The sequence below is a fragment of the Rana temporaria genome, chromosome 2 (genome assembly GCF_905171775.1).
Source record: "Rana temporaria chromosome 2, aRanTem1.1, whole genome shotgun sequence".
Lineage (NCBI taxonomy): Eukaryota > Metazoa > Chordata > Amphibia > Anura > Ranidae > Rana > Rana temporaria.
In genome coordinates this window covers 244004336-244028989 of record NC_053490.1, presented here as the reverse complement: position 1 = coordinate 244028989, position 24654 = coordinate 244004336, and the positions used below count along the sequence as shown (strand labels likewise).

Here is a 24654-nt window from a genome sequence, read left to right as displayed (position 1 = left end):
GTTTTTTGTATCAGGACCAGCTCCCTGCTAATCTACAGTGTATGTATAGCAACCTCCCCTGACAAAGTCAGGCTGCTTTTATCTGATGTGTCAGAGAATTTGTCAGGAGTTATAAGGCTGATAACAGAGGAACGGGTCAGGAGAGAGCTACGGGAGAAGAGAGATAACAAAACACTGCAGATATATGTGCCCAGTTCAAATTTCATGAATCAGGTTTACATCCACTTTAAGGTGCTCTTTGGATTTTTGGCCTGCCTATGTGGCTAGGCTGTGAAAAATATCCACCCATATTCTCATTGTGCACATTCCTGGAAAAGGCTCTAGGATAAAGGATGTTGTTGAACAATTTCAGAAAAATGTTCCTTAATTTTAAATCCATCTTCATCTACAGTACATCATATCATGAAAAGATTGTGTGTGTGTGTGTGTGTGTGTGTGTGTAAGGAACGGGGCCAAAATGCAATATTGGATTCCCATGATTTTCTGCCCTCAGACAGCACTGCAATTAAAAATAGGCATGATGCTGTGATGGACATCACTGCATGGGTTCAGGACTACTTCCAAAAATCACTGTCTGTGAACACAGTTCTATCCAAAAATGCCAGATAAAGCTCTATCATGCAGAGAAGAAGCCATACCTCAATGGAAGTCACAAATGCAGCTGTTTTCTCTGGGCCAAAGCTCATTTAAAATGGTCTGTTGCAAAGTGGTAAACTGTTCTGTGGTCAGATTAATCAAAATGTGACATTCTTTTTAGCAACCATTGGCGTTGCATCCTCCAGACTAAAGAGGAGAGGGACCTTCTATTCTGTTGTCCGCTCTCATCTCTGATGGTATGGGGGTACATTCATGTGTATGGAGTGGGCAGCTTGCACATCTGGAAAGGCACTATCAAAACTGAACGCTATATCCAGGTTTTAGAGCAGCATATGCTTCCATCTAGATGTCTTTTAATGGAAGACCTTGACTATACTAAACCGCATACTGCATCTATGACAACAGCAATGCTTTGTAGTAGAATAGTCTATGTGCTTAACTCGCCTGCCTACAGTCCAGATTTTATCAATTGAAAATATTTGGCACATTTTGAAACAAAAATACAACAAGGAAGACCCAGGACTGTTAGGCAGTTAGAATCATATATCCTGCAATAACGGAGCAACATTTCTCTCCCAAAACCCAAGCAACTGGTCTCCTCAGTTCTCAGACATTTACAGAATGCTGTTCAAAAAGAGGGGATGCTACACTGTGCTAAAAATGGCCCTGTCCCACCCTCCTTGGCTTACTGAAAAGGGCTTGTGAATAATGCGATTCCATTCTATAAAGCTACATACTTAAAGAGGAGGTCCTCCCGGTCCCTTTTAAAAATTAAGTCAGCAGCTACACATACTGTAGCTGCTGACTTTTAACATTAGGACACTTACCTATCCTGGAGTCCAGCAATGTGGGCACTGCAGGCAATCTTCGCATCGGCTGGTCGGGTGCTGCCGCAGCCATTGCTACTGACGGAACCTTTTGGCTTCATGGCCGGGCCCCTACTGCGCATGCGCGCTGCGCTCTTTTCACTGGCCGGCAGAAGAAGAGGGAGGAGAAGGGGGACCTAGCTGCTGACCTAGATCACCGCAGCCCGGTCTCCCAGAAGTTTAGACAGGTATCCGCTCACTCCTCCTCCCGAAAGTTGCCAAGTGTGGCACCGGAGGGGGGGGGGGGGGGTTGGGTATGAATCAGATAAGCAGACGTTTTATTTTTTGGGTGGAACTCCACTTTAAACAGGGATTGTCCTAAAAAATGTGATAGTTCTGTTACTGTTGCCTAAAGTCTTTATGATATTAATGTTCAAGCTGGGGCTTGTAGAGTAGAGGAGGACATGGGCGCACCCTCCTCTGGAGTCTTATTTTCCAAACCTGGGGTATATTTCTGGCCTGGCTGCTGCCTAACATGTACATAAATATGTGATTTTATGCCTTACTGCTTTGGGGACTGCAGTTATTTCTACTTTTGAATTTACTTTGTTACTCCTACACCTTGAGGCTGCCGAGAAAGGCACTGTCTTCAGTCCCTTTCTTTGTCTCAAAAAAGAGACCTCTGATATCTCACCAAAGCCCCCCCCCCCCTTCCAAAAAAAGTACAAGATATGAAGGATACAATAAAAAAAAAAAAAGAAAATACATTTTTAAAATAATAATAAAAAGAAAAACCATAGTAAGGCCTTATTCACACAGGTCATACTACCGTGCATCCTTGTGCAAGCAGGCCTATTGATGTCAATTGTGATGTAGCAACTGCACAAACACAGCCATTGTTCCTAATTTGACATCCGTGTGGGATTGGGTGCGTGTCCCTGAGCTCACACTGTGTTTGGGGCCATGCACACACACAGATGTCATATTGAGAGCGGTGGCTGTGCCCAAGCCACTGCATCCCAATTGACATGAAAAGGACTGCCTGCATGGGAATGCACAGAACAGCATCTTACGTGGCTTCTATGTCCTGGTGTTTCTATCTCCTTCCCGCCTCCTCCCCTGCTGTCATCGGTGAACAGTGGAGACCAGAAGGCAGCACAGCTCGGGACAGAGGATGAGCTGGCCAAATTAACTAAGTTAAACCGCAGGAGATTGGTTGCTAGTACACAGGGTGGTCCTGAGCAACCAATCACCAGCTTGCTAATATTAAAAGTCAATCTGCCAGCTCCCGCCCTCTGTCCAGAACTGTGCTGCATCCCGGTCTCCACTGTGGGGGGTGGGGCAGAAGATGAGTGTGTGTGTGTGTGTGAGAAAGGGCAAAGTTATGTGCAGGGTCATGTCCATAGCAGTGTCCTCTACCACCCTGCAATGCACACCTGATCCCTGCATTCTATTTTTTTGGGGAGACGGCACTGTGCCTGGTGATCTTTGACTTCATCTGTCTTGTTCAAGTCCATCTCTGTCTCTTGAAGTTTGCCTACCCCTGGTTACAGGGGTAGGCAAAGTTGTAAGTAAAAATAAAATCATGACCTCCAGATTTTGAGTATGCATACTAGCTCATTATGCCTTTGTCTTGCAGGTGTTTGCCCCCCCACCAAAAAAAACAATGTGGGTTTACAACCACTTAAAGATAAAAAAAAAAACATTCTTTGTCCAGCAGCCCCCCAATAGTTACCTGAGCCCATCTTTATCCAGCAATGTTGTAGGAATGTCTCAGCCAGGGCATCAACACCCCAGGACTTTTGGAGAAGGGGATTTTTTTTTTTTTATTCTGCCATTTGTTCTGTCTGCACATAATTCTACTCCTGGTAACTGAAAAAACACCTCCTGGTTTAGCTCTCATTCTACCTGACGATTAGGCTTTCAAAAAAAAAAAAAAAATCTGCCTCCACATTTGAAGATCCCCGCATATGGACTGTAGAGATGAAGAGATTTCTGTCCTCTGCCAGTGTTAAATCTTCTGCAACAACTTCAGGCGCTCCAAGGACCTGGTGTTTCTTTGGTGGTTTACATACACTACAGTAGTTATATTGTCAGAGGGCTTGCAACTCCCCTCTGTGATGATCCTCTTTGAATGCTCGGAATACCTAACTGCCAAGAGTTCCCCGAAATAGGAGGAAGATCACTGTATAGTCCAGGGCCTAGACCCCTGACATTGGGCACCCCACCCGCAGGCATCTGTGGTCACTTTTACTGGTTCTCCTTGAGTCCAAGGCCTGCCCTCTGCCAACCTAAGTGGATCAATCTACCAGTCCAAGGAGACTGTCACTGATGGAGGGAGATGAGCCATCATAGCCAGAGAGTCTCCTTTCCAGTCTTATGCCGTGTACACACGATTGGAAATTCTGACAAGAAAAGCCTGATGTGAGCATTTGGTCAAAATTTCCGACCGTGTGTATGCTCTATCGGACTTTTGATGTTGGAATTTCCACCAACAAAAGATTGAGAGCATGTTCTTTATTTTTCCGACGGAAAAAGTTCCTATCGGAAAATCCGTTCGTCTGTATGCAATTCCAATGCCCAAAAAAAATAAATAAAAATTATGCATGCCTGGAATCAAGCAGAAGAGCCAAACTGCCTCTTGAACATCATTGATCTCGGCTCGTCGTACGTCTTCGCGTTCTTCATGGTCGAAATTTCCGACAAGATTTGTGTGACCGTGTATATGCAACACAGGTTTGAGCCAACATTCCGTCACAAAAAATCCACGGTTTTCTTGTGGAAATTTCTGATCCGGTGTATGTTCTCTTGAATGTAACTGGGCCCAAGGAACTGATGGGATGGTTAAGATCATGAGACTCTGGACTCTCATGATGCTCCTCCATGAACTTACACGAGTATTGTCTAGAGGCGAGACCATTATAACCACCTTTTGGATGTTTTCATACAAGAGATCATCTAGATGAGGGATTATTACGATTCCCTATAATCAAATGACGCAAACTATCTCTGCCAGGATTTTTGTAAAAACCCCAAGCTCCAGTGCTAGTGCCAAATTCCTTGTTTTGTAAAGATTGCAAACCAGAGAAACTTCTGATGCTCTTGAAAATAAGAACATAGAGGTAGGTGTCACACAAATCCAGCATTACCATGAAAATACCCTTCAGGAGATTCATCCATACGATGTATATGTTCTTCATACAAATCTGTATTCTAGAAGCTTGTCCAATTTTTATGGGCTGTAATTTCCAATTGGTTTGCATACTACAAGAAAAGAGACAGTCCTCTTACTCTGGCATCACTTGGGGTCTTTGTTACCGCATCAAACCTCATATACTAGGATCAAGATCCTGGATACCAACTGGGAATCTGGTGAGTTGTGCAAAAAGGTTTCACTACATACAGGGTCACAGCTTCACCTCAGAGTGAGACCTTGCTGCCCAATGGCTATTAGATCATTTAAGAGTTGCCTTGCCTGTTGGTAGGAAACACTCAAAACTGAGGGATGGAGAGCATTTAACTACTTTCCCAAAGCTGGCCATACAGTTCGAAAATTTGTATGAAAATACACTTGATTATTTGACTTTCAAAACATTAGTGGGTTCATTTCAATTATCGAAATGCAAAGTTTTATGGAAAAAGGAAAAAAAAAAAAAAACTGTATAAGCTAAGTTTTTCACCCTATTTTTTTAGGGCTGAAAATACACCCCCTTGAATTATGCTTGGGTCAGTGTACCTGAAGGGCTGGAAGCTTCCATTGTTTAAAAGTCATGGCTGCCCCCTGGTCCCTTCTGTGATAGGCGTTTCCCAGCAGACACTGTGTTCAGAGGATGAAAAGACAACCGTGATGGGCTGCTGGGGAAAATCTCGGAACAGGACCAGGAGACCGTGACTTTTAAACAATGAATGGACACCCGCAGCCTGTCAAGAATTTCAGGTACACTGACTCGGGCACAGTGAGGCATGCAAATGGTCATTGTTGGTCCTCTTTTCCGCGTACAATAGCTGCTGCATTCTCACCCTAGGCATATACTCGAGTCAGTAAAGTCTTCCCAGTTTTTTTGGGGGGGTAAAATTAGGTACCTCAGCTTATACTCTAGTATATACGCTTCTCTGCCTTTTGGCTAAGATCAAGTGTAGTATCTGTTCTTATCGGTTGCCAAAGGATACACTGAAGCACCTCCTACATGGGGAGGGTGGATGAAAATCCAATGGTGTCATTTCACCTGGAAGGACAGTTTCAGGAGGGATCTGTTGATAACTATGCTCCGATCGAGTCAGGGGTAGGCCACGAATCGGCGATCTGGTTGGAGGAGCTGGCGTAGCCCTGTAATTTGAGACGGGGTGAGACCATGCAAATCCGCCGGCTTGATGAACCAAAAAGGTGTGAACGTGACCCATATGAAATCATGTTAAAGGGGGTAGAAAACCCCCCCATAAGGCTCCGGGTCCCGGCGGTTTTCCGGCGGATTTTTATAAGGCGTATGCGGATCAGATAGCACCCAGACTTACTGCCCTGCTCTCATATTGTGTACAAAATCAGCAACTGCCTCAATCCATGTTAGATGCATATATGATTTTGCTTCTCAAGCCGGGCAAAGACCCTCTGGAATGCGCATCATATAGGCCGATAGCTTTGCTCAATATGGATTTAAAAATCCTTACGAAGGTTCTGGCCAGGAGACTGGCAGGCGTTATCCCTTCTCTGGTAAACATAGACCAGACGGGGTTCATGCCGGGTAAATCTACTGACACCAATCTTAGAAGACTGTTCACACACATGCAGATTCCAAATGTTGCCTCTCCCACTAGGATAGTGGTGTCCATTGACATTGAGAAGGCTTTCGACTCCATTGACTGGCATTACATGCAGGCAGTCTTGGAGGAAATGGGTTTTGGCCCAACTTTTCGAAAGTGGATCTTGATGCTCTACAGCAACCCCAGAACGGCGGTTCGTATAGGACCTCATACTTCTTCATTTTTCCACATAGGTAGGGGGACTCGGCAGGGCTGTCCTCTATCGCCCTTTTTATTTGCACTCATGATGGAGCCTATTGCAATTGCATTGAGAGCGGCTGGGGAGGTGAAGGCGATCAGGGTGGGGTCCATAGATGAGTGTCTGGCATTATATGCGGATGACATGTTGTTATTTTTGCAAGATCCCAAGGAATCACTGGAGGCAGCGCTGTGCATTTTAAATACGTTTTCGCAATTTTCCGGGTTGAAAGTGAATTGGACCAAATCGTCCATCTTGCCGCTGGGGCCAGGGACGTTGCGGACCTGGCCTTACCGTTGCAGTGGGTTACGCAGCTCACGTATCTCGGGGTCAAGATTACGGCGAGGGTAGAGGACTATATGCCCCTGCTCCTGCTTTTCTTTAAACAAAAGATACAGGCCTGGCAGAGACTCCCTTTATCACTCATAGGTCGAATTAATTTGCTTAAAATGAAAATTCTCCCAGTTATATTGTACTTTTTAAGGAATGCTTCCATCTGGATCCCCAAATCCTTTTTTAAGAAGCTTGATGGGCTCACAAGCACATTTTTGTGGGCACCCAAGCAGCCCAGGATAGGTTTGAAGACTCTACAGGAACCCTGGGGAGAGGGGGGGCTAGCTTTGCCAGACTGGAAGAAATACTATTTGGCTGGACAGATGGTTTTTGTTCATCGGTGGTTAACGTCAGACGAGGGGGATTCGGCCACGGTGTTGGAAGCGGCGCACTTGGGTTCGTACGAAACTCTGAGGTTGGCCATTCATAGGGGATTAAAGATGGATCTTCCACTTACGGTTTCTATGCGGGCCTCGATTAAGGCATGGGAGTCTGCGGTCGCTCTAGCAAACCCCAGTTATAGGGGTTTGTCTCCATCCACTCCACTATGGATGAACCCTAAATTATCGCACTTCTATTCTTTTGACGATCCTATGGGCTGGGCGATGAGGGGTATCAAGACACTCAAAGATGTCACGATGGATGGAGAGTTGCTTACCTTCGACCAACTTAAAGCTAGGCATGATCTGCCAAATAATCAGCTGTTTCGCTATATTCAATTGCGTCATGCGTTCAAATCTCAATTTAAAGTATTGTCCATAGAGTCGGTTCCATCGAGATTGGAGGAGATGCTCTCCACAGAGGATCTTCCCAAGACTCTGTCGGTTTCATATAGAAAGTTGTTCGCCACCAGTCCAGGGGCGGTCGTTCGGTGCAGGGACAAGTGGGTGAGTGAGGTGCCCGATATCCAGGGGGAGGACTGGGATGAAATGTGGACACATCCATTCCAACATCTGGTGGCAGCCAGAGACAGGTTAATCCACTTTAAGTTTCTGCATAGGATCTACTATACGCCAGCCAGGCTGGCGACTATTTACCCATCGGTGCCGGCTGAGTGCTGGAGGTGCACCTTTGCTCCTGCAGCGGCGGAACATGTGTTTTGGAGCTGCCCTCGGATCAAGCAGTTTTGGTCGGAGGTCACCTCTTGTATCTCAGCAGTTTTGTTGACCCCTGTTCCGATGACGATTACAGTATGTTTACTGGGATTAGTGGAGGAGGTGGTGCCATCCAGGGCTCATCAGACACTGCTAAACATCCTTTTATTTTATGGTAGGAAAGCCATCCTGTTAAAATGGCGCAAACCGGAGGCACCTGAATTGCGCTTTTGGAAGGGCCTGGTTAATTCAATGATGCCGTATTATAAGGCGACTTACCTTTCCAGGGGTTGTGGGAAAAAATTTGACAAGGTGTGGCAGGCTTGGTATAACTCTGACCTGACTGTTGGTTAAGGCCTGATGGCGGATATGGGTCTCCTCATAAACTTCAACATTTCAGATACTGGGTAAAATCGGGTGATGTGGGGTGAAGTGATTGAATCCTGGAGGAGTGGGAGGCGGAACACCTGACAAACTTCCGGTGGTCTCATGGGAGGGAGAGTGGGAGCTGAGCAAAATGGGTGGGGGGGGGGGGGGGGGTTAGGGTGTTATGTTAACTTAATGGCGGGGTGTGTAAGTAGGCCATGTTGGCCTTTCACCGGCCCAGTGTTGTGCTGGGGCGGCTGCCTTTTTATTTTTTGTTGATGTTTTTTTTGTGTTATATAAACTGTCAAAATCAATAAAAAGAATTTTACAAAAAAAAAAGGGGGTAGAAAAGGTTTATTTTCTAAATCGGTTACTTTAAGCTAGTGCATTGTTGGTTCACTTACCTTTTCCTTCTAAATGTTTTTTTTCTTTTTCTGAGTTTCTCACTTCCTGTTCCTACTCAGTAAGCTGTTCCAAATGCCTTTCCACCGCTCGGATGATGGTGGAAAGCTTACAGAGGAGAAACAGGAAGTGAGAAATTCTAACAAAGAAAAAAAAAACATTTAGAAGAAAAAAAAAAATCTCGAAGAAAAAAAGGTAAGTGAACCAACAATGCACTAGCTTAAAAAGGAACAAATTTAGAAGAAAAAAAAAAGACGAACCTTTACAACCCCTTTAAAAAAGGACTATCGTGCGTTTCTCCAAAACTGAACGTGCACTGCAAAGCACATAGGTGTGAGCCTAGCTGAATTGTGTTTCCTGTCAGGGTGGAGCCAATCATCTCAGGTTTGCATTCCTGGAAGATGAATGGAGAAATGTTCTTTAGTTTTGGATAGGGTGGGGGGAAGGATTACAACCTGTCAGGTTTTAAATGCACCGCTTATTTTCCAAGGAGGTAACCCCTCACTTTCTGTTCCGCTTGACAAGTCATAGGACAAAAGTAAGCAGAGATATGCACACAAGAAGCGCTGGCAGAGGTTCTAACCCCTGAAATGTAGTCATTTTGTCTTTGTGCCTGGTGCAGTCGATAGTAATTGTAACCATTTTTTTGCTAAGGACATGTGGTGAAGGGAACGCATATTGCGCAACACGTTCTTTTGGGATGGGTTCCACTAGTGAAACTCATTACCTCTGGAACAGGATCTTAATCCTGTTAAAACAAACATGTATTGTTATGGCAAAATGTGCTGAGCAAAACTGAAATGGTTTGCAAGGTACACACATTTTGGCAAAAAGTGTGAAAATGAATCAAAGAATGTACCACAAAAATGGAGGATTTCACCAATGTGACAAAATTCAGCTTCATTGGGGAGCATAACACAGTATATTTCTATAAAATGTTAGAGTATTAGCACGCGATCTTAGACAAGTTTCAAAGCAGTTCATGTGGGTTTATTGTACACAGCAAAAACTGCAAGTATGTCTGTTATTAGGATGTCGATTCAAGTCTACCCTCTTAAATAAATGCAATACTAAAACTGACCATTTGCCACTATTTTGCAGCACACCCAATCATAGTACAACCTATAAATCACAAAGCATGCCATACTTCATGTCATCACTGTTTGACAAGGTAATGTAGATTTATAATAAAAAAAAAGGAAAGTAACAAGGATATTGGCATATCATTTTTTCAAATGGAAGTAGAGAAATGGCTGTTGTATTCCACTCTCTTTTAGTCCAACCCATGTGGAATTCGCAGGGTCACATTTTTTCTATGTTCTCAATCATTAGAATATTCCTTGTGCATCTCAAAGTCATTATACACAGGTTCTATATCAAAGACTTAAAGATAAAATACAAAGCAGCTGTTAAAAAGCATTGAACAGGTCCGCATGGTCTTGCTGAACCTACTTAGGTTCCAGTTTGTGGCTCCAAGAGCTTCAATGAAAGCAAAACCTCAGAGAGGCACTGGTGGGGAAATGTAAAAGTTCACTTGGGTCAGCCAGTGGATTATAAAGTGCTTCCTGTTTTTTTCTTTTCTTTTAAAGAACAGCAATTCCAGAAGGTATTAAGAAAGTTCGCCTCCTAGTTGCCATTCGATTAATTAACCTCCAAGTCGTTGTCCTTCACCCCAAGCAAAACCTCCAGGACGATCTTCAGGCAGCGGGTTGTAATTTGGGTCTTCTTCTTGCGTATCGAATATTGCTTTCCTGCAAGGACAATTAAACAATCATAGATCAGTGCTGCGCCAAGGCTGCAGTATTAGTCTCCCGGGTTTACCCTATTCAGGTGCTGGCAGAGACCAAGCACATCTACAGTGCCTTGAAAAAGTATTCATACCCCCCCTTAAAATTTTCCACATTTTGTCATGTTACAGACAAAGACATAAAATGTATTTTATTGGGATTTTATGTGATAGACCAAAAAACACAAAGTGGCACATAATTGTGAAGTGGAAGGAAAATCAAATGGTTTTCAACAATTTTTACAAATAAATTGAGAAAAGTGTGGCATGCATTTGTGTTCAGCCCCCCTTTGTACGACCACCTTTACTGCAATTACAGATGCAGCAATTTTCAAGTCTTGATACAGATTCCTGTGGGCCAGATGTGGCCCTTTGCTTGCCCTTATCCAGCCCTTGGGGCACTATTCTGCCAACTGACACCAACAATGGGACACTATTCATCCTCCCAATACCACATGTGGCATGTTTCCTCACTGATGCCAGGAAAATCTCCACTCCGGCTGGCCACAATCCCCCCCCCCCACACCCAAAATCTTCAGACAAACATCTGGCCCTTTGTTTAGAAAGTTTGGACGGTGGGGACGGCACATTCAGGGCGATGTGCAGTGTTAGTTTTCCACCACGCATAGCATTTTGCTTTTAGGCCAAAAGTTTAATTTTGGTCTCATCTGACCAAAGCACCTTTTTCCACATGTCGCTCTTCCATAAAGGCCAGATCTGTGGAGTGCACAACTAATAGTTGTCTTGTGGACAGATTCTTCCACCCGAGCTGTGCATCTCTGCAGCTCCTCCAGAGTGGGTCCTCTTGTCTGCTTCTCTGATGCTCTACTTGCCTGGCCTGTCAGTTTACGTGGACGACCATGTCTTGGTAGGTTTGCAGTTGTACCATACTCTTTCCATTTTCAGATTATGGATTGAACAGTGCTGAGAGATGTTCAAAGCTTGGGATATTTTTTTTTTTTTTTTAATATAACCTAACCCAGCTTTAAACTTCTCCATAACACTTTATCCCTGACCTGTCTGGTGAGTTCCTTGGCCTTCATGATGCGGTTTCTTCACTAAAGGTTCTCCAACATCTGGGGGCTTCACAGAACATCTGTATTTATACTAAAATTTAATTATACACGGGTGGACTACATTTAGTAATTAGGTGACTTCTGAAGGCAATTTGTAGATCTTAGTTAGGGGTATCAGAGTAAAGGGAGCTGAATGCAAACCACACTTTTCAAAAATGTATGTATGTATGTATGTATGTATGTATGTATGTATGTATGTATGTATGTATGTATGTATGTATGTATGTATGTATGTATGTATGTATGTATGTCACACACGAAAACTATTTTGCTTTCACTTTGTGTTGGTCTATCACATAAATGACATAATGTGGAAAATGTTTATGGGATATGAATACTTTTTCAAGGCACTGTAACTCCAACACACAATATAGCATACAAGTGTCACTGCACACTATATTTAGCCAGAGGACACATTGATAAAAATACAAGGCTTTCTGTGAATGGTTGAGAAGCAGTCCCTGTACTGTTGCAGGAACACAGTGATGCAGCTGTAACAACTAGTATAGGAAATAGTTTGTGCCAACTTAACCCAAACTATTTTAAGTGAAAGGAAAGATTGAGTTAGGCCGGGTTCACATCTATGCAAACTGAATGCAGCTTAAACCGCATCCAATTCGCATAACATTACAAAATAAATTGATTTTAATGAGGCTGGTTCACTCATGTGCGATGCATTCGCACTGCGCATTGCCCAAAAAACGTGTGCGTTTTCTAGGCATTGTGATGCGGCTCAGGTGCGAATTCTAGCCCATTATATTCTATGGACACGCATCTGATTCGCAGATGTGTTCAGTTCTATATATCTGAAAAGTGATCCAAGAATAGTTCGGTATATACTTACAAAATATATGGAGTCTTCAAAATTCGTCCTCCTCCAGGCTGATTGGGGAACACGTCTTCCAAAAAGAAATAGATGTGTCCAACTGCTATACCTGTATAATAATAATAATAATAATAATAATAAAATATATATATCAAGTCATATTTGCAATGCAGAGAGAAGAAACTGTGCCTGGTACTCACACCTGTATACCCTTTCAAAACCCCCAAATATATTTATTGCACATTAAAAGGAAAATGTTATACTGATTGAAATGAGGATTTCATCCTATTCCAGATTGTCTCTAGCCTTCAGATCTTGAGACAATGGTCTGGAAAAAGCTTGCAGGAACATCAGAATTGATCTAAACATTCAAAAGTACTGAAGCCATCAAATCAGCAATACATCCAAGGAGCCAATATTTTTGAAGGGGAGTCAGCAGTGGCAGCCTATACTTTCTCACAACGGGTTTCCTTTATTAAATCCATAAAGGAATACGGCGGCAGACGTGCATTAAGGGGAACCTTGGACCATAGTCTAATTCACCTGTGCCTTAATCCATTTAAAAATGTTTAGGTTGAGAACATAAAGATTATAACTTACCCAGGAGATCCACAATTATGGAATTTCCCAGTAGCAGTGAAAAGCCCATAAGAACCCAGGGCAGGAATGGAGCTTGGAAATTCAGAAGCCCAAAAAAGTTCATTCGAACATAGGGATTCCTCCTGCTCCAGACATACACAAGCATTATCGTAAAAGCTTGGCCAAGAAACACTAAATTTACAAACAAGCCAAATATCTGCAGAAAAGGGATTAAGGAACATAAATACCACATGTGCAAACAAGTACTGATAAAATACCAAGTCCAGCTTTGTAAAACATTGGTATAAGTTAAGGACTACCCTCAATTGCAACAGTGAAATTATTCATTGGCCCAACAGCATAGATTAACTGTAATCTGTAAATGTATGCTCCAAGGCTGAGGGAATGTTCATCTAGCCATCTATTTGACATCTAGAAGCCTACACAGGCAAGCACTACTAGTTGTCAAGACTGTGCTGTCTGACAGTTCTGGTCCCAACTAATGTGGTTCCCAAATATAAGGCGACCACAAGATGCTTGTAAACCCTCACCTAGCTCTAGCTGCCAATTACTTATCCCAGTGCATACACAAGAAAAAAAAAAACCACAAATATGGTGCTGACTAGTTTAAGCTTTGTAAGGCTGCTTTCACACTGAGGCGCTTTGAGGGCTTTCACACTGGAGTGTTGCGCTGGTGGGACGAAAAAAACAAAAAAAAAAAGCCGCATCTTTGAGGCACGGTAAAAATACTGCACCTATAGTGCCCCTGCCCATTGAAAACAATGGGGTCGCGCCTCCAACCCGCCCGCAAAGCGGCGTTTAACACTTTTCTAGCTGCTAGCGGGGGTTAAAACCGCAACACTAGTGGCCGAAAATCGTGGCAAACACATCGGTAAAACCCTGCTAAAAATAGCGGCGCTTTACCGCCAGCGCCTCAGTATGAAAGTAGCCTAGAGCTAGTGAAAAGGACCATTCAGCTCTAGTTAAGAGGCCTTGACGCATATGTTTTAAACTGGGGTGCAGACTAACTTAAACTGCACCATCTGAAGCTTGATGGCCTTCTAGCCAATTGTTTAAAATTATATTCAGCACATCACTATGTTTAATATCTCCATATCGGAACTGGGATTTACTTTAAAGCTGACCATACATGGATCGAAATTCAGCCAAATTATGATCCATTTATGGCTGTTCCCATTCATAAGAACTTTGCACAAACAGGGCTGCTTAAAAATTTCAGTAAAGGCATAATGTAATTGCATCCATCTGCACCCCTCTTCCTCCCAGAGGGTCACAGACTCCGGCTCTGACTGGCCAGAGCGGTGAGCTGCCGGTCACGGCACTCGCTACTGAAGAAAAACGGCACAGTGCCAGTTTCTTCAGAGCGCATGCGCCAATGCCATTGGCACAGTATGCTGTAAATATCTTCTAAACAGCGCACATTTAGGAGATAATTACAGTACATAAAAGGTAAGCCTTATTCCATGCTTACCTATTAGATACAAATTGTAAAAAGGGAGGTTTACAAACTCTTTAAGACTTTGAAAAGCTTTTGGCAAGATTTGAGCAGCAATGAAAATAAAAAAGTTGACATTATAAAAGGATACAGCCATTAAAAGACCACCAAAAAGAAACATAAATACAAAATCTGCTGTGCGACCTCGGAAAGAGCCTTCTTCAAGCATCCGGCAATATCTGTATCTAGAGTAAATGCTTAGTCAAGGAAAGCTTTAACTTTGTGGACTGTCAAAATATTGGATACAAAATGTATCAAAGTCAAGACAATATTAAAAAAACACGATGGCATATTTAAATATAAAAAGGATCTGAATACAACATAGGGAGCATAAACTACTGTATGTAATGTTTTTCTAAGTATACAAGAGTAGATTTCACTGTTCTAGGTCCATTCACCCTTTTAGGAACTCTGAAAGAAAATGCAATCCTTTTTTGGGGAATGTAAAAATATGTACAACATTTAAGAGCAATATGTACAACTTTACCATTCTAAGTAAAATAAATATTTTAGCAAGGATACAAAAATATCATATTAAATAAAAAGTTGAATCCAACTGGTCCAAAAAACAGGAAGTTTGTTACTAATCGCCATACCTGTACCAAAAAGAAGATCAATAATGGTTATGCTTTGGGAAATACTAGTTAAGCCCATATCATTAAACGGTCAGTACATGCCATATTGCATGCTGTTCATACGCAACAGTCATTATGAGATTTGTTTTCTGTATAAAAACTTGGTTCACCCTGTTCTGTCCCTCCCCCCTCCATGTCCACTAAAGACTTTATACTATATGGGTGGGAAGTTACATGTCGATTGATCCCCTCTAATTTTAATCACATACAAACAGGCTGCGATTGGCAAAACCTCCCCCTAGATAGCCTACACCATGTTTCTGCACAATTACTTGCATCACAGTTTAAAACATGCATTTGATGTTTAGGCCTCATGCACACAGGATGGTTTTGCAGCTGCTCCTATGGGGATCTGGCAATTGTTTTCCTGCATGTTAGCCTATATGTCCATGCACAACATATAGTCGTTTAGAGGTGGGGACTTTTAAAGGCAAAAAAAAAAAAAAAAAAAAAAAAAAACACCCCCACTGCTAGTGCGTCCAGCAGCAGCTGCATTTTTTGCTGAAAAAAAAAAAATGTAAATGCGTGTCCACGCTAGGCACATTTAACACTTGAACATTACAATAACTTCAAAAGGTCAGAATAAATTATTATTCTGCCCAATAAAATCAAATGCCCAAGAGCTTGACTCCTGTAATATTTACAAGCATCATGTATTTTTTTCTGCCAAATTGCTGCTGCCAAGAGGCAAGGCTTTCAGGAGAGTTTGCACAACGTCCAGTGTGCATGAGGCCTAAAGGATAAGCTTATCTTTCCAGAAAAAATAATAAATACAGGTACAGGAACATGAAACATGATCCAAAAGGTGAACTTGGCCTTTAATTATGTATTTTTCAATCTGTATTAAAGTTTTTTAAACATGCGACTAGCAGAGGACGAGAACCTTCACCACCTGATGTTTCCCTACAGACTGGTTTGGAAAGGGCTGTGTCGTGTGAAAATTGTATGCAGATTATTCTTCGATTTCAATGGCTTTTTATTAATCGTTTTAGTAGGAAAAAAAAATAAAAAAATAAAAATATCTGTGGGTAGAGCAGCGAACAATCCTCGCTTGCGCCAAGTGCGCAAAAACAACCAAATGTTGGGCTTCATAAAGATTAATGAAGACCCAACACACAGGTTAGGTCTGCGATGTGGCCCCCAAACACATTTTAACTAGAATAAAAAAGGCAGGACAGTAACTAGTTCTGAAAATACTGGTAGAACGTTTGAACTACATGTACTCTATGATGCAATCGTCCTACTAGCCACCTAGTGCGTTGTGTGTATGCAAGACAACGTGGTCACTGATACACAACATTGCTAAGGTAAAAAACCTCAGCAAGTTAGGCCAGTTGGCATATTTGTGTAATAAGTAAGGCCACTTTCACACAGGGGCGCTTTATAGGCATTTAAGCGCAAAAAAAATTTAAAAGTACCTGTACACCACTCCTGCGCCAAAATCAATGGGCAGCGCTTCAGCAGTGGAGTTTAAAAGCACACTGCTAGCGGCGGCAAAGCGCTGCTTAAACGGCGGTAAAAAATAAAGAGAAGGGATAATATAATGAGAAGAAAGGGTACCATGCATTGTACAAACAGCCACAGCAAAATCCATATACTGTGCACTGCATTACTAAGGCTGCGTATACACGGTATGAAAATCAGAAGGGAAAAGTCTGAAGACGAGCTGTCTGCGGATTTTCAGATCGTTAGTACGGTGCATTCGACAGATTTCACTTTTACATCCCACAAAAGATGGATGTGCAGGCTATAAAATTTGTTTGATGTGAACGTCTGATTTTCGTATGGTCAATACAGAAATCTGTCACACAACACAAAAGTACAAACACGCATGCTCGGAATCAAGGAACGACTGGGAAGAGTTTGGTCTTGTAAACTACTGTTCGTAATCTAGAATTAACATTCATGACGCGGCAATTGATGCAATGTGAACATTTTCATCTTCTTTAATGGCATAATAATGAAGCCGCTTTGCACGTAGTTATGCCAAACTTATTTCAAAAGGTATTTGTTTTGTAGGATCTGAAAATCGCGAATCAACGCTCAAACCACTAACATGAAATTAGCAGAAGGGGCCCGAAGGGTGGCACTTCAGAAATGAACTTTATACTCTTGTAGTACGTCACTACATTTGTGTTTGTCGAATGACAATTTGCGGATACTTCGTATGCTAGACAAAATCCTGCACACGTGATTTTGACAAAAATCAGACGCTCAGTCATCCAACAATCAGACCCTGTGTACGAGGCTTAAAAAAAAAAAAAAAGAGGCAAGGTATGTTTTTTGATTTGATTTGTTGTGGTGCCTTGGGCTAGTCCATTCATAACAATTGAGCTTTCTTAAAGTGGTTATAAAGTCAGAAGTTTTTTTTATCTTAATGAATTAAGAAAAAGCTGTCTGTGTGCAGTAGCCCCCCTAATACTTACCGGAGCCCCATCTCTGTCCACGACACTCCCTCCTGATTGTCAGACACAGCAGTGGCGCCATGGGCTCCGATTCTGTCAAAGTTAGTTCAGAGAGAGGCTGAACCACAGCTCCATATCTGAACGGACACAGAGCTGCAGCTCGGCTTGGGTGCCCCCATAGCAAGCTGCTTGCTGTGGGGGCACGCGACAGGAATAAGGGGCCAGGAGTACAGAAGAGGGACCTGAGAAGGAGGGTGCATTTATATATACACACCCAGATTGAGTGGCTCATTATCACTCCATTTTCATTGCATTGGGATTTTTATGACTGTGCATTTTACAGTGCACAGATGCATTCACTTGAATATCTTCAGCATTCAGCGCTACCCTAATTTTTTTTTACACATTTATCTAGAGTGTGTTAGCAGCTATATTCTTCTTTGGTTTTTGGTTTAGCGCAGGTCTCCCCCCCCCCCCCCCCCCCCCCCCACATGCTCTGTGCAAATACACTGCAAAAGGAGCAAGTATAACATTATTTTTTCTATAAAAATAAACTGAGACTTTACAATCACTTTGACTCTGTGCATATTAATATGCTGCAACAGATTGTTAGAGTGTGGATGTGCCCTTAATCTTTTGTTAACCCCCTTGGCGGTATTTACCGAGTCTGACTCGGGGGTAAGATTTCAATACCAAAAGCGGTATACCCGAGCCGGACTCGGGGCCGCCTCGCAGCATCCATCCACATGCACAAGTTACTCACCTTGTCCCTGGATCCTACGATGCATCCACGCTGTGTGAGCGAGTGGCGTCCTCGCTCGATTCACACAGTGCCCCGTGTGCCGCCGATCTCCGGTCCCTGCAACGCATGGGGGCGGAGAACGGCGCCAAATAAAAAAAGAAAGTAAATAAACACAATACATATAGTATACTGTAATCTTACAGATTACAGTATACTGTATGTAAAAAATACACACCCCCTTATCCCTAGTAGTGGTCTGCCTAGTGTTCTGCATGTACTTTTATAAAATAAAAACTGTTCTTTCTGCCTGCAAACTGTAGATTGTCCATAGCAACCAAAAGGGTCCCTTTATGTCAAAAGTGGTTTTAGAGCAGCTAGAAAACAGCGATAATAAATTAAAATCACTTGCAGAATTGAGCGATAGCGATTTGTGGGGAAATCCGTCATAAAAAAATAAAAGTAATGACAGCGACAATTCTGCAACTGAGCAAATTTCTGTGATTTTGATTTGATTACATTATTGAATATTTTATTATTTGTTATAATTTTTTATAGTTATTATATTATAATTTTGTGTTTCAAACTTTATCATACCCGGGATGTCTACTAGACTCTTGTTAGGAATAACTCACTTAAAGCGGGAGTTCACCCATTTATTAAATTTTTTTTTTCTCCCCTTAGATTCCTGCTCGTTCGGTCTAGGGGAATCGGCTATTTGTATTAAAATATGAGCAGTACTTACCCGTTTTCGAGCTGCATCTTCTTCCGTCGCTTCCGGGTATGGGTCTTCGGGAGCGGGCGTTACTTCTTGATTGACAGTCTTCCGAGAGGCTTCCGACGGTCGCATCCATCGCGTCACTCGTAGCCGAAAGAAGCCGAACGTCGGTGCGGCTCTATACTGCGCACCGACGTTCGGCTTCTTTCGGAAAATCGTGACGCGGTGGATGCGACCGTCGGAAGCCTCTCGGAAGACTGTCAATCAAGAAGGAACGCCCATTCCCGCAGCCCATACCCGGAAGCGACGGAGAGGATGCATCTCGTAAACGGGTAAGTACTGCACATATTTTAAAACAAATAGCCGATTCCCCTAGAGAAAACGAGCAGGAATCTAAGGGGAAAAAGTGCCCTCTAAGGGTGAACCCCCGCTTTAAATCTGTCTGAAGAATTACAGGCCTACAATGTAAAACGCCAAATTTCCATGCAAAATAATTGTACCGCTTTTGGTACAAAATTCCAGACATAATCATTTTACGAAATCTATATACATGTGTGATATCTCTAAGAAACACTTGTGAGTCAGTGGTTGGTTCAAGCATACACATATAGCCATGAAACTTCCTGAGCATGCAAATCTTTCTTTAAAGATCTGAAACCTTGAATCATATGTTGCAGTATTACTTTCTACAAAAATGCAGTCCACAATCTGGGTTTCAAAACAAAGTTTACCAAACTACATTTACCTGATAATGTCGGAATATCAGATCTGGGTTAAAATAGAGCTGAAATGGTGTTATGAGTTCTAATTGCTGCAAAAGAGACAAAACAAGTATTAGTGAAACACTACTGTACACATATGAAGCCTAGAAGAAAATAAAGCACTAATGTTACAACTAACATTTCCACAAAAGCTAGCCAAGTAGTGATTTTACCCTGTTCCTGCACCTACTCCTGCATCAAGCTGCTCATACAGCAAAGTGAAGCATGATGCCTTCTATTGGTGCTTAGTAAGCAGACACTCTGGGGCCCTACATCAACAGGATCTAAGGCTTGTATCTAGGAGCAAATGGCTTCCGAGTTAGCTCCAAACTCATTTACAGGCGAATTTGATCTACTTCAAACTGTTTTTGCATTCCCATAAGTTTGTATGAAGAGGGAAATAATATTATTACTGTCCACAGAGGCCCAACCTGTGCATCTCCATACAGGCAGTTCAATTTATGGCAACTGGGTCGCTGCAGCAACTGGGACGATGCTCCCAATTTCACAGCAGTGTGGGTACGGATCATTGACCACACACTCCCTGTGTCTGCATCAATTCGCCTATCAAATTGGGCGCAGCGGCCGTGTCAGAGTGTGACTGTTTGCATGGGGATGCACAGAACAGCTGTTCATACCCATGTGGGCAAACACAGCCCTGCATGGGTGTACACTTAATACGCCTATGTAAACAAGGCCTTAAAGCACTTAGAATCCTCAAACAGTGTGCTTTCCTTGATTCAGACCTCCATACAGAATGGACACACATCTGAATTTTGTACAGCCAAATAGATGGGCATCATCACCCAACAGAGAGCTAAAAAATATATGGCTCTTAAAGAAAAGATCACCCTTTGCGAGTCCTCCCCCGGAAGTGATCCCGTGACCTCAGCTCCAGCTTCTTCCTGATGGTCACAGGATCTGCTCCCAACAATGACTGCAGCTTCCCATCTCTGCATGGAAAAACGGATCCGGATCTGAGGCTTCCCTATGGACCACTGACACACAAATGTCAGTGTGTTTCCTTTAAGTGTGGTTTTATCTGTGCCATTAAAAGCGGTCTCTAATACTACACTCAGGTGGCGCTTCCTTCTCTTCTTGCCTAAACACAGAGCCAGCTCTCCGACAGCAGCCGCCATTAATCTGCCATGATTAACCCTTGAACTATTTATAGACTTATTGCTTATTTAGCAAAACATTTCAGCCAGTGTGTGCACTTACGCTTACAGTTACTACCACCTTATTAATGCCAAACAAAGTAACAGGCTCTTTAATGCTCCTCTCCCTAGTACCATATACTAATTTCTCTATCACTCTTAACCACCAGATGCAAAAAGAAAAAAAACAATACCCAGTACTTCTATGTATAGCAGATTACATGACGCATTACCCTTGCACTCACGTCACAGGGAGCACTTGCTAGACCAGTGTAAGCTCCAAAAAGAACTTACACATGGCTACATTCCTTGACCCCAGAGGTTGAAGTAATTGCTGTGGCAGTAAAGTCAACCATGAGAATGTGCTGCTGCAGAGGAGAGCATTAAAAACAAAACAAAAAAAAAAAAACTGTTTGTCATAACCCAAACTGAATAAAACTGGGTTCTGGTAACTCCTTCTGCTCACCTACTGCCTGCTTCACCACGCAAGCATGATCATAAAGCAAAATTGCAATAAAAAAAAATATGGGTGTAAAGTACATTATAGAATAGGATGAAAGCTAAACTACTATGGGCCGTTTATTACCAGAATGCACTTTTAGAAAGGTGTGTTCCATGCACATTTCCCACACCGCTTTTTGCGATTAGCTGCAGATGCCAATGTAATGTTAACAGCACCCCAAACACACTCCATGGTAAAACACAACTTTTTCTGTGTTTCGGTGCAATTTTTCAGCCCATTCAAATGAATTTCTTCAAAAATTCCACGCCAAATACAATAAAATAAATGATCGCTAATGAAGTATGTCACATGCATGGCTGCTGCTGCACTCGGGAAAATTAACATCATTCATTCATCTTCTACATTATAGCAAGCGCTGCTCTTCTGGTGCTGAGATTAAAGCCTACTACACATTGATAGTTTTTGCCCCCTTTTTTTGGTCAAATGGTCGACTTCTGTTGGACCGGCTGCACTACACATGGGCCAAATGTTGGCCGGTTCTTATTGAACAAACCAATGCCACCCAACATTCGGCCTGTGTGTACGGTGCTTAAAGCGTTCCACCCATTTAAAAGGTCAACAGCTACAAAAGTGTAGCTGCCGACTTTTAATATACGAACACTTACCTGTCCCACGGTCCAGCGAGGCTGGTGAACGAAGCCCTGCTCCTCTCTGCGGTGCCGGCTCACTACTGCGGGTGCCCGGCTGTGACTTTACAGCCAGGCACACACTGCGCATATGCAAGCAGCACTGTGATTGGCCGGGCAATGTTCTGGGACCTGTTCCAGAAGATTGCAGGGGGGGGGGGGGGATTTGAACTTTCTTCCGGCGCCAGCCAAATAGATCAGTCTATGGCCAGCCACTTGTCATTTACATATATGCACTCCAGTTATGGCTGTATGTAATTTCTTAGGTTGGGTTTTTAAATAGTGATGACAGAAGAACATGCCTATGCAATGTGTGTTGGCAAGGCCCCTTGTAGCCTCAGAAGCCCCTGAGAAACAGTGACAAGGCAAGAAAACAATTGGGAGATGGGGATAGAGTGCTATAACAGGAGGTACCTGAACAAGGACCTTCATGGCAGTTTTTTTTGTACAAGCTGCGGAATTAAAACTATCACTTTTATATGGCTATTAAAGCAAGATTTTTGACTTGTACCAACAGTAAGCTTATAATAAGTCTTACTTGTGGGTACAGAATATATATCTTATAAACTTTCACTGTTTGAGGTATTCACATTAGCAGGAGCCAATTACACCACTGTGCATGTGCAGTACACTCTGCATTCAGGGCACACCAAGTGTGCTGTCAATGCAGAGAATACGGTGCTGTGATCACTCCGGCGCATGAGTGACATCCCGGCCAAAGTGCGAATTTGGGAGGGAAGCCCAGGTAAAGATGGAAGAACCAGGAGTGGTGACAGCATGCTGCTGAAGGGCTCCGCTTGACAGGCAAGTTTAAAAAAAACAATAAAGAGAGGGGGGACGTCAATTTTGTTTGGGTTCAGCGTCGCACGACTGCGATATTGTCAGTTAAAGCGACGCAATGACGTATCGCAACGGCCTGGTCATTAAGCAGGAAAATCTTTTGTTCTGCAAGTGGCTAAAACGGAAAAAAAAAAAACCACACACAAACAAAAAACACACCTGCCCAGAACTGCATGTTCTAGGCAATATGATTTGAGCATCCCCGATTTAACGCTTGAATATAGGTAGATTTTTTTGGTCAAGCTTGGACCAACACAAGTATGCATGTGCCATACCGGTCACCACTACTAGAGTGATCACTGCTGTCTTCCGGGTCCCGTGGCAAGTGGCTGCCCAGCTGCTTAGTGAACACAGTGGACCCCTTGTCCACCTTGCATTTCTGACAATCAATGCAAAGCATTCTCTGAACAGACTAGATGGAGATTGTGACATCGCACAACCCCACTTCAATCAGAAACTGCCTTGCATTCATAAAAATTTAAGGTGAACTGTGAATGGCCCATACTGAATCAGTGACCCCCTGTGCCACTCAGCACAGGAGCCAGTAGATTGCTGCCATTACTGTAGTAATAGTGATGTCTAGTACAGGCATGCTCTACTTCTACAGCTATAGCATGTATATAGACTTACATTGTGCCAAGCTGGACCATAATAATCATGCAATAAAATCATACTTGAGTTCAGATAAATTGAGAATATATATATATATATATATATATATATATATATATATATATATATATATATATATATATATATATATATATATATATATATATGTGTGTGTGTGTGTGTGTGTGTGTATTTATTGTCTGCACCCAGTATAGAACCCCTAGCTAGAGGAATCTACATTGCCATAGAGGTGCGATTAGGAGAGATGTTGCACCCAGTATAGATCCCCTAGCTCATTGGTGCTCAACCTGTGGCCCTCCAGCTGTTGCAGAACTACAAGTCCAATGAGGCAGTTACAAGCATGACTCCCAAATGCAGAGGATAATGGTAATTGTAGTTCTGAAACAGCTGGAGGGCCTAGCTAGAGGAATCCACATTACCATAGAGGTGTGATTAGGAAAGATGTTGCACCCAGTATAGTTTCCCTGGGAGGACTCCACATTACCATAGAGGTGTGATTAGGAAAGATGGTGCACCCAGTATAGTTTCCCTGGGAGGAACTCACATTACCATAGAGGTGTGATTAGGAAAGATGGGACCTCTTTGGTGTATATCCTGTAGGTGACAGATGACTGACGTGTCCCAGTCTAGTCAGAGTAGACCCCCTTCCTTAGCTGACATGAATGTCAGGACAACACAACCCCCTATAGAGGATGTCTTCCATGATTGGGGACACCAGGAGTCTCCATAACCAGCACATAAGTCTACACCATGGGGCACTATGCTTTCTACTAGCTGAAGGAGGCGCCCCAAGTGTACAGGAGACGAATGGCCATAGCAAGGGATAAGGCTGTGTCCGGTCCTTACCACTACAGCGGTGGTGAGCACACAGGCGGTGGTGTAGGCTCGGGTCACCGGAGGTATCTGCATATACTCCTGCCGGAAAGTCTGGTACGCCATCTTGCTACCTCCCTCCGTTCTCCGATCTCATCTCCGCTTCGTCCAAACCTAACACATCTCACAGGCACATTCAAATACCTGAACGTTTCCCAGCCAATCTTCGCATTTCTAACGCTATAGCGTTCTTCTGATTGGCATTCCCTGCTGTCGCTCCCGCCTACCAAATCTCTCATGTCACGTCTTCCTGTAATTGGTCCGCGTACTTGGTCGTTATCCTTTTTCGATTGGCTGCATGGAGAGCGGTCTTCTCGTTGGCTGGCCGTCTTAAACATGGCGTCTTCAGCTTCAGTTCGGCTACATT

At 43.0% G+C, this 24654-nt stretch overlaps 1 protein-coding gene and 1 pseudogene across 3 annotated transcripts; one reads left to right on the top strand and one right to left on the bottom strand.

Moving 5' to 3' along the window:
* The first annotated feature begins 5507 nt into the window (after positions 1 to 5507).
* On the top strand, positions 5508 to 5616 carry LOC120929957 (annotated as a pseudogene).
* A 3861-nt stretch (positions 5617 to 9477) lies between these two features.
* On the bottom strand, positions 9478 to 24550 carry DERL2 (derlin 2). 3 transcript variants are annotated; one of them, XM_040336725.1, is made up of 8 exons: positions 24261 to 24425; positions 19620 to 19685; positions 14900 to 14973; positions 14469 to 14562; positions 12883 to 13078; positions 12301 to 12391; positions 11397 to 11476; positions 9478 to 10345 (listed from the first exon to the last, which is right to left on the bottom strand). In XM_040336725.1, the coding sequence occupies exons 1-8, from the start codon at positions 24351 to 24353 to the stop codon at positions 10236 to 10238; spliced, it is 804 nt and encodes a 267-aa protein (XP_040192659.1). In that variant the 5' UTR covers positions 24354 to 24425; the 3' UTR covers positions 9478 to 10235. The 3 variants fall into 3 exon arrangements, with proteins under 3 accessions (XP_040192659.1, XP_040192660.1, XP_040192661.1); XM_040336727.1 differs by lacking the exon at positions 24261 to 24425 and adding an exon at positions 24432 to 24550 and having other exon boundaries at positions 9480 to 10345; XM_040336726.1 differs by lacking the exon at positions 11397 to 11476.
* Between the last annotated feature and the right edge of the window lie 104 nt (positions 24551 to 24654).

Excerpts from the sequence above, each read along its gene's own strand:
- DERL2 (XM_040336725.1), bottom strand. The coding sequence starts at position 24,353 with ATGGCGTACCAGACTTTCCGGCAGGAGTATATGCAGATACCTCCGGTG. Across the intron at positions 14,563-14,899 it reads TTATTTAATATGATATTTTT|ATACAGATATTGCCGGATGC; the intron begins GTATCCTTGCTA and ends CATTTACTCTAG. Across the intron at positions 13,079-14,468 it reads TTGGTGGTCTTTTAATGGCT|ATATTTGGCTTGTTTGTAAA; the intron begins GTATCCTTTTAT and ends CCTTTTCTGCAG.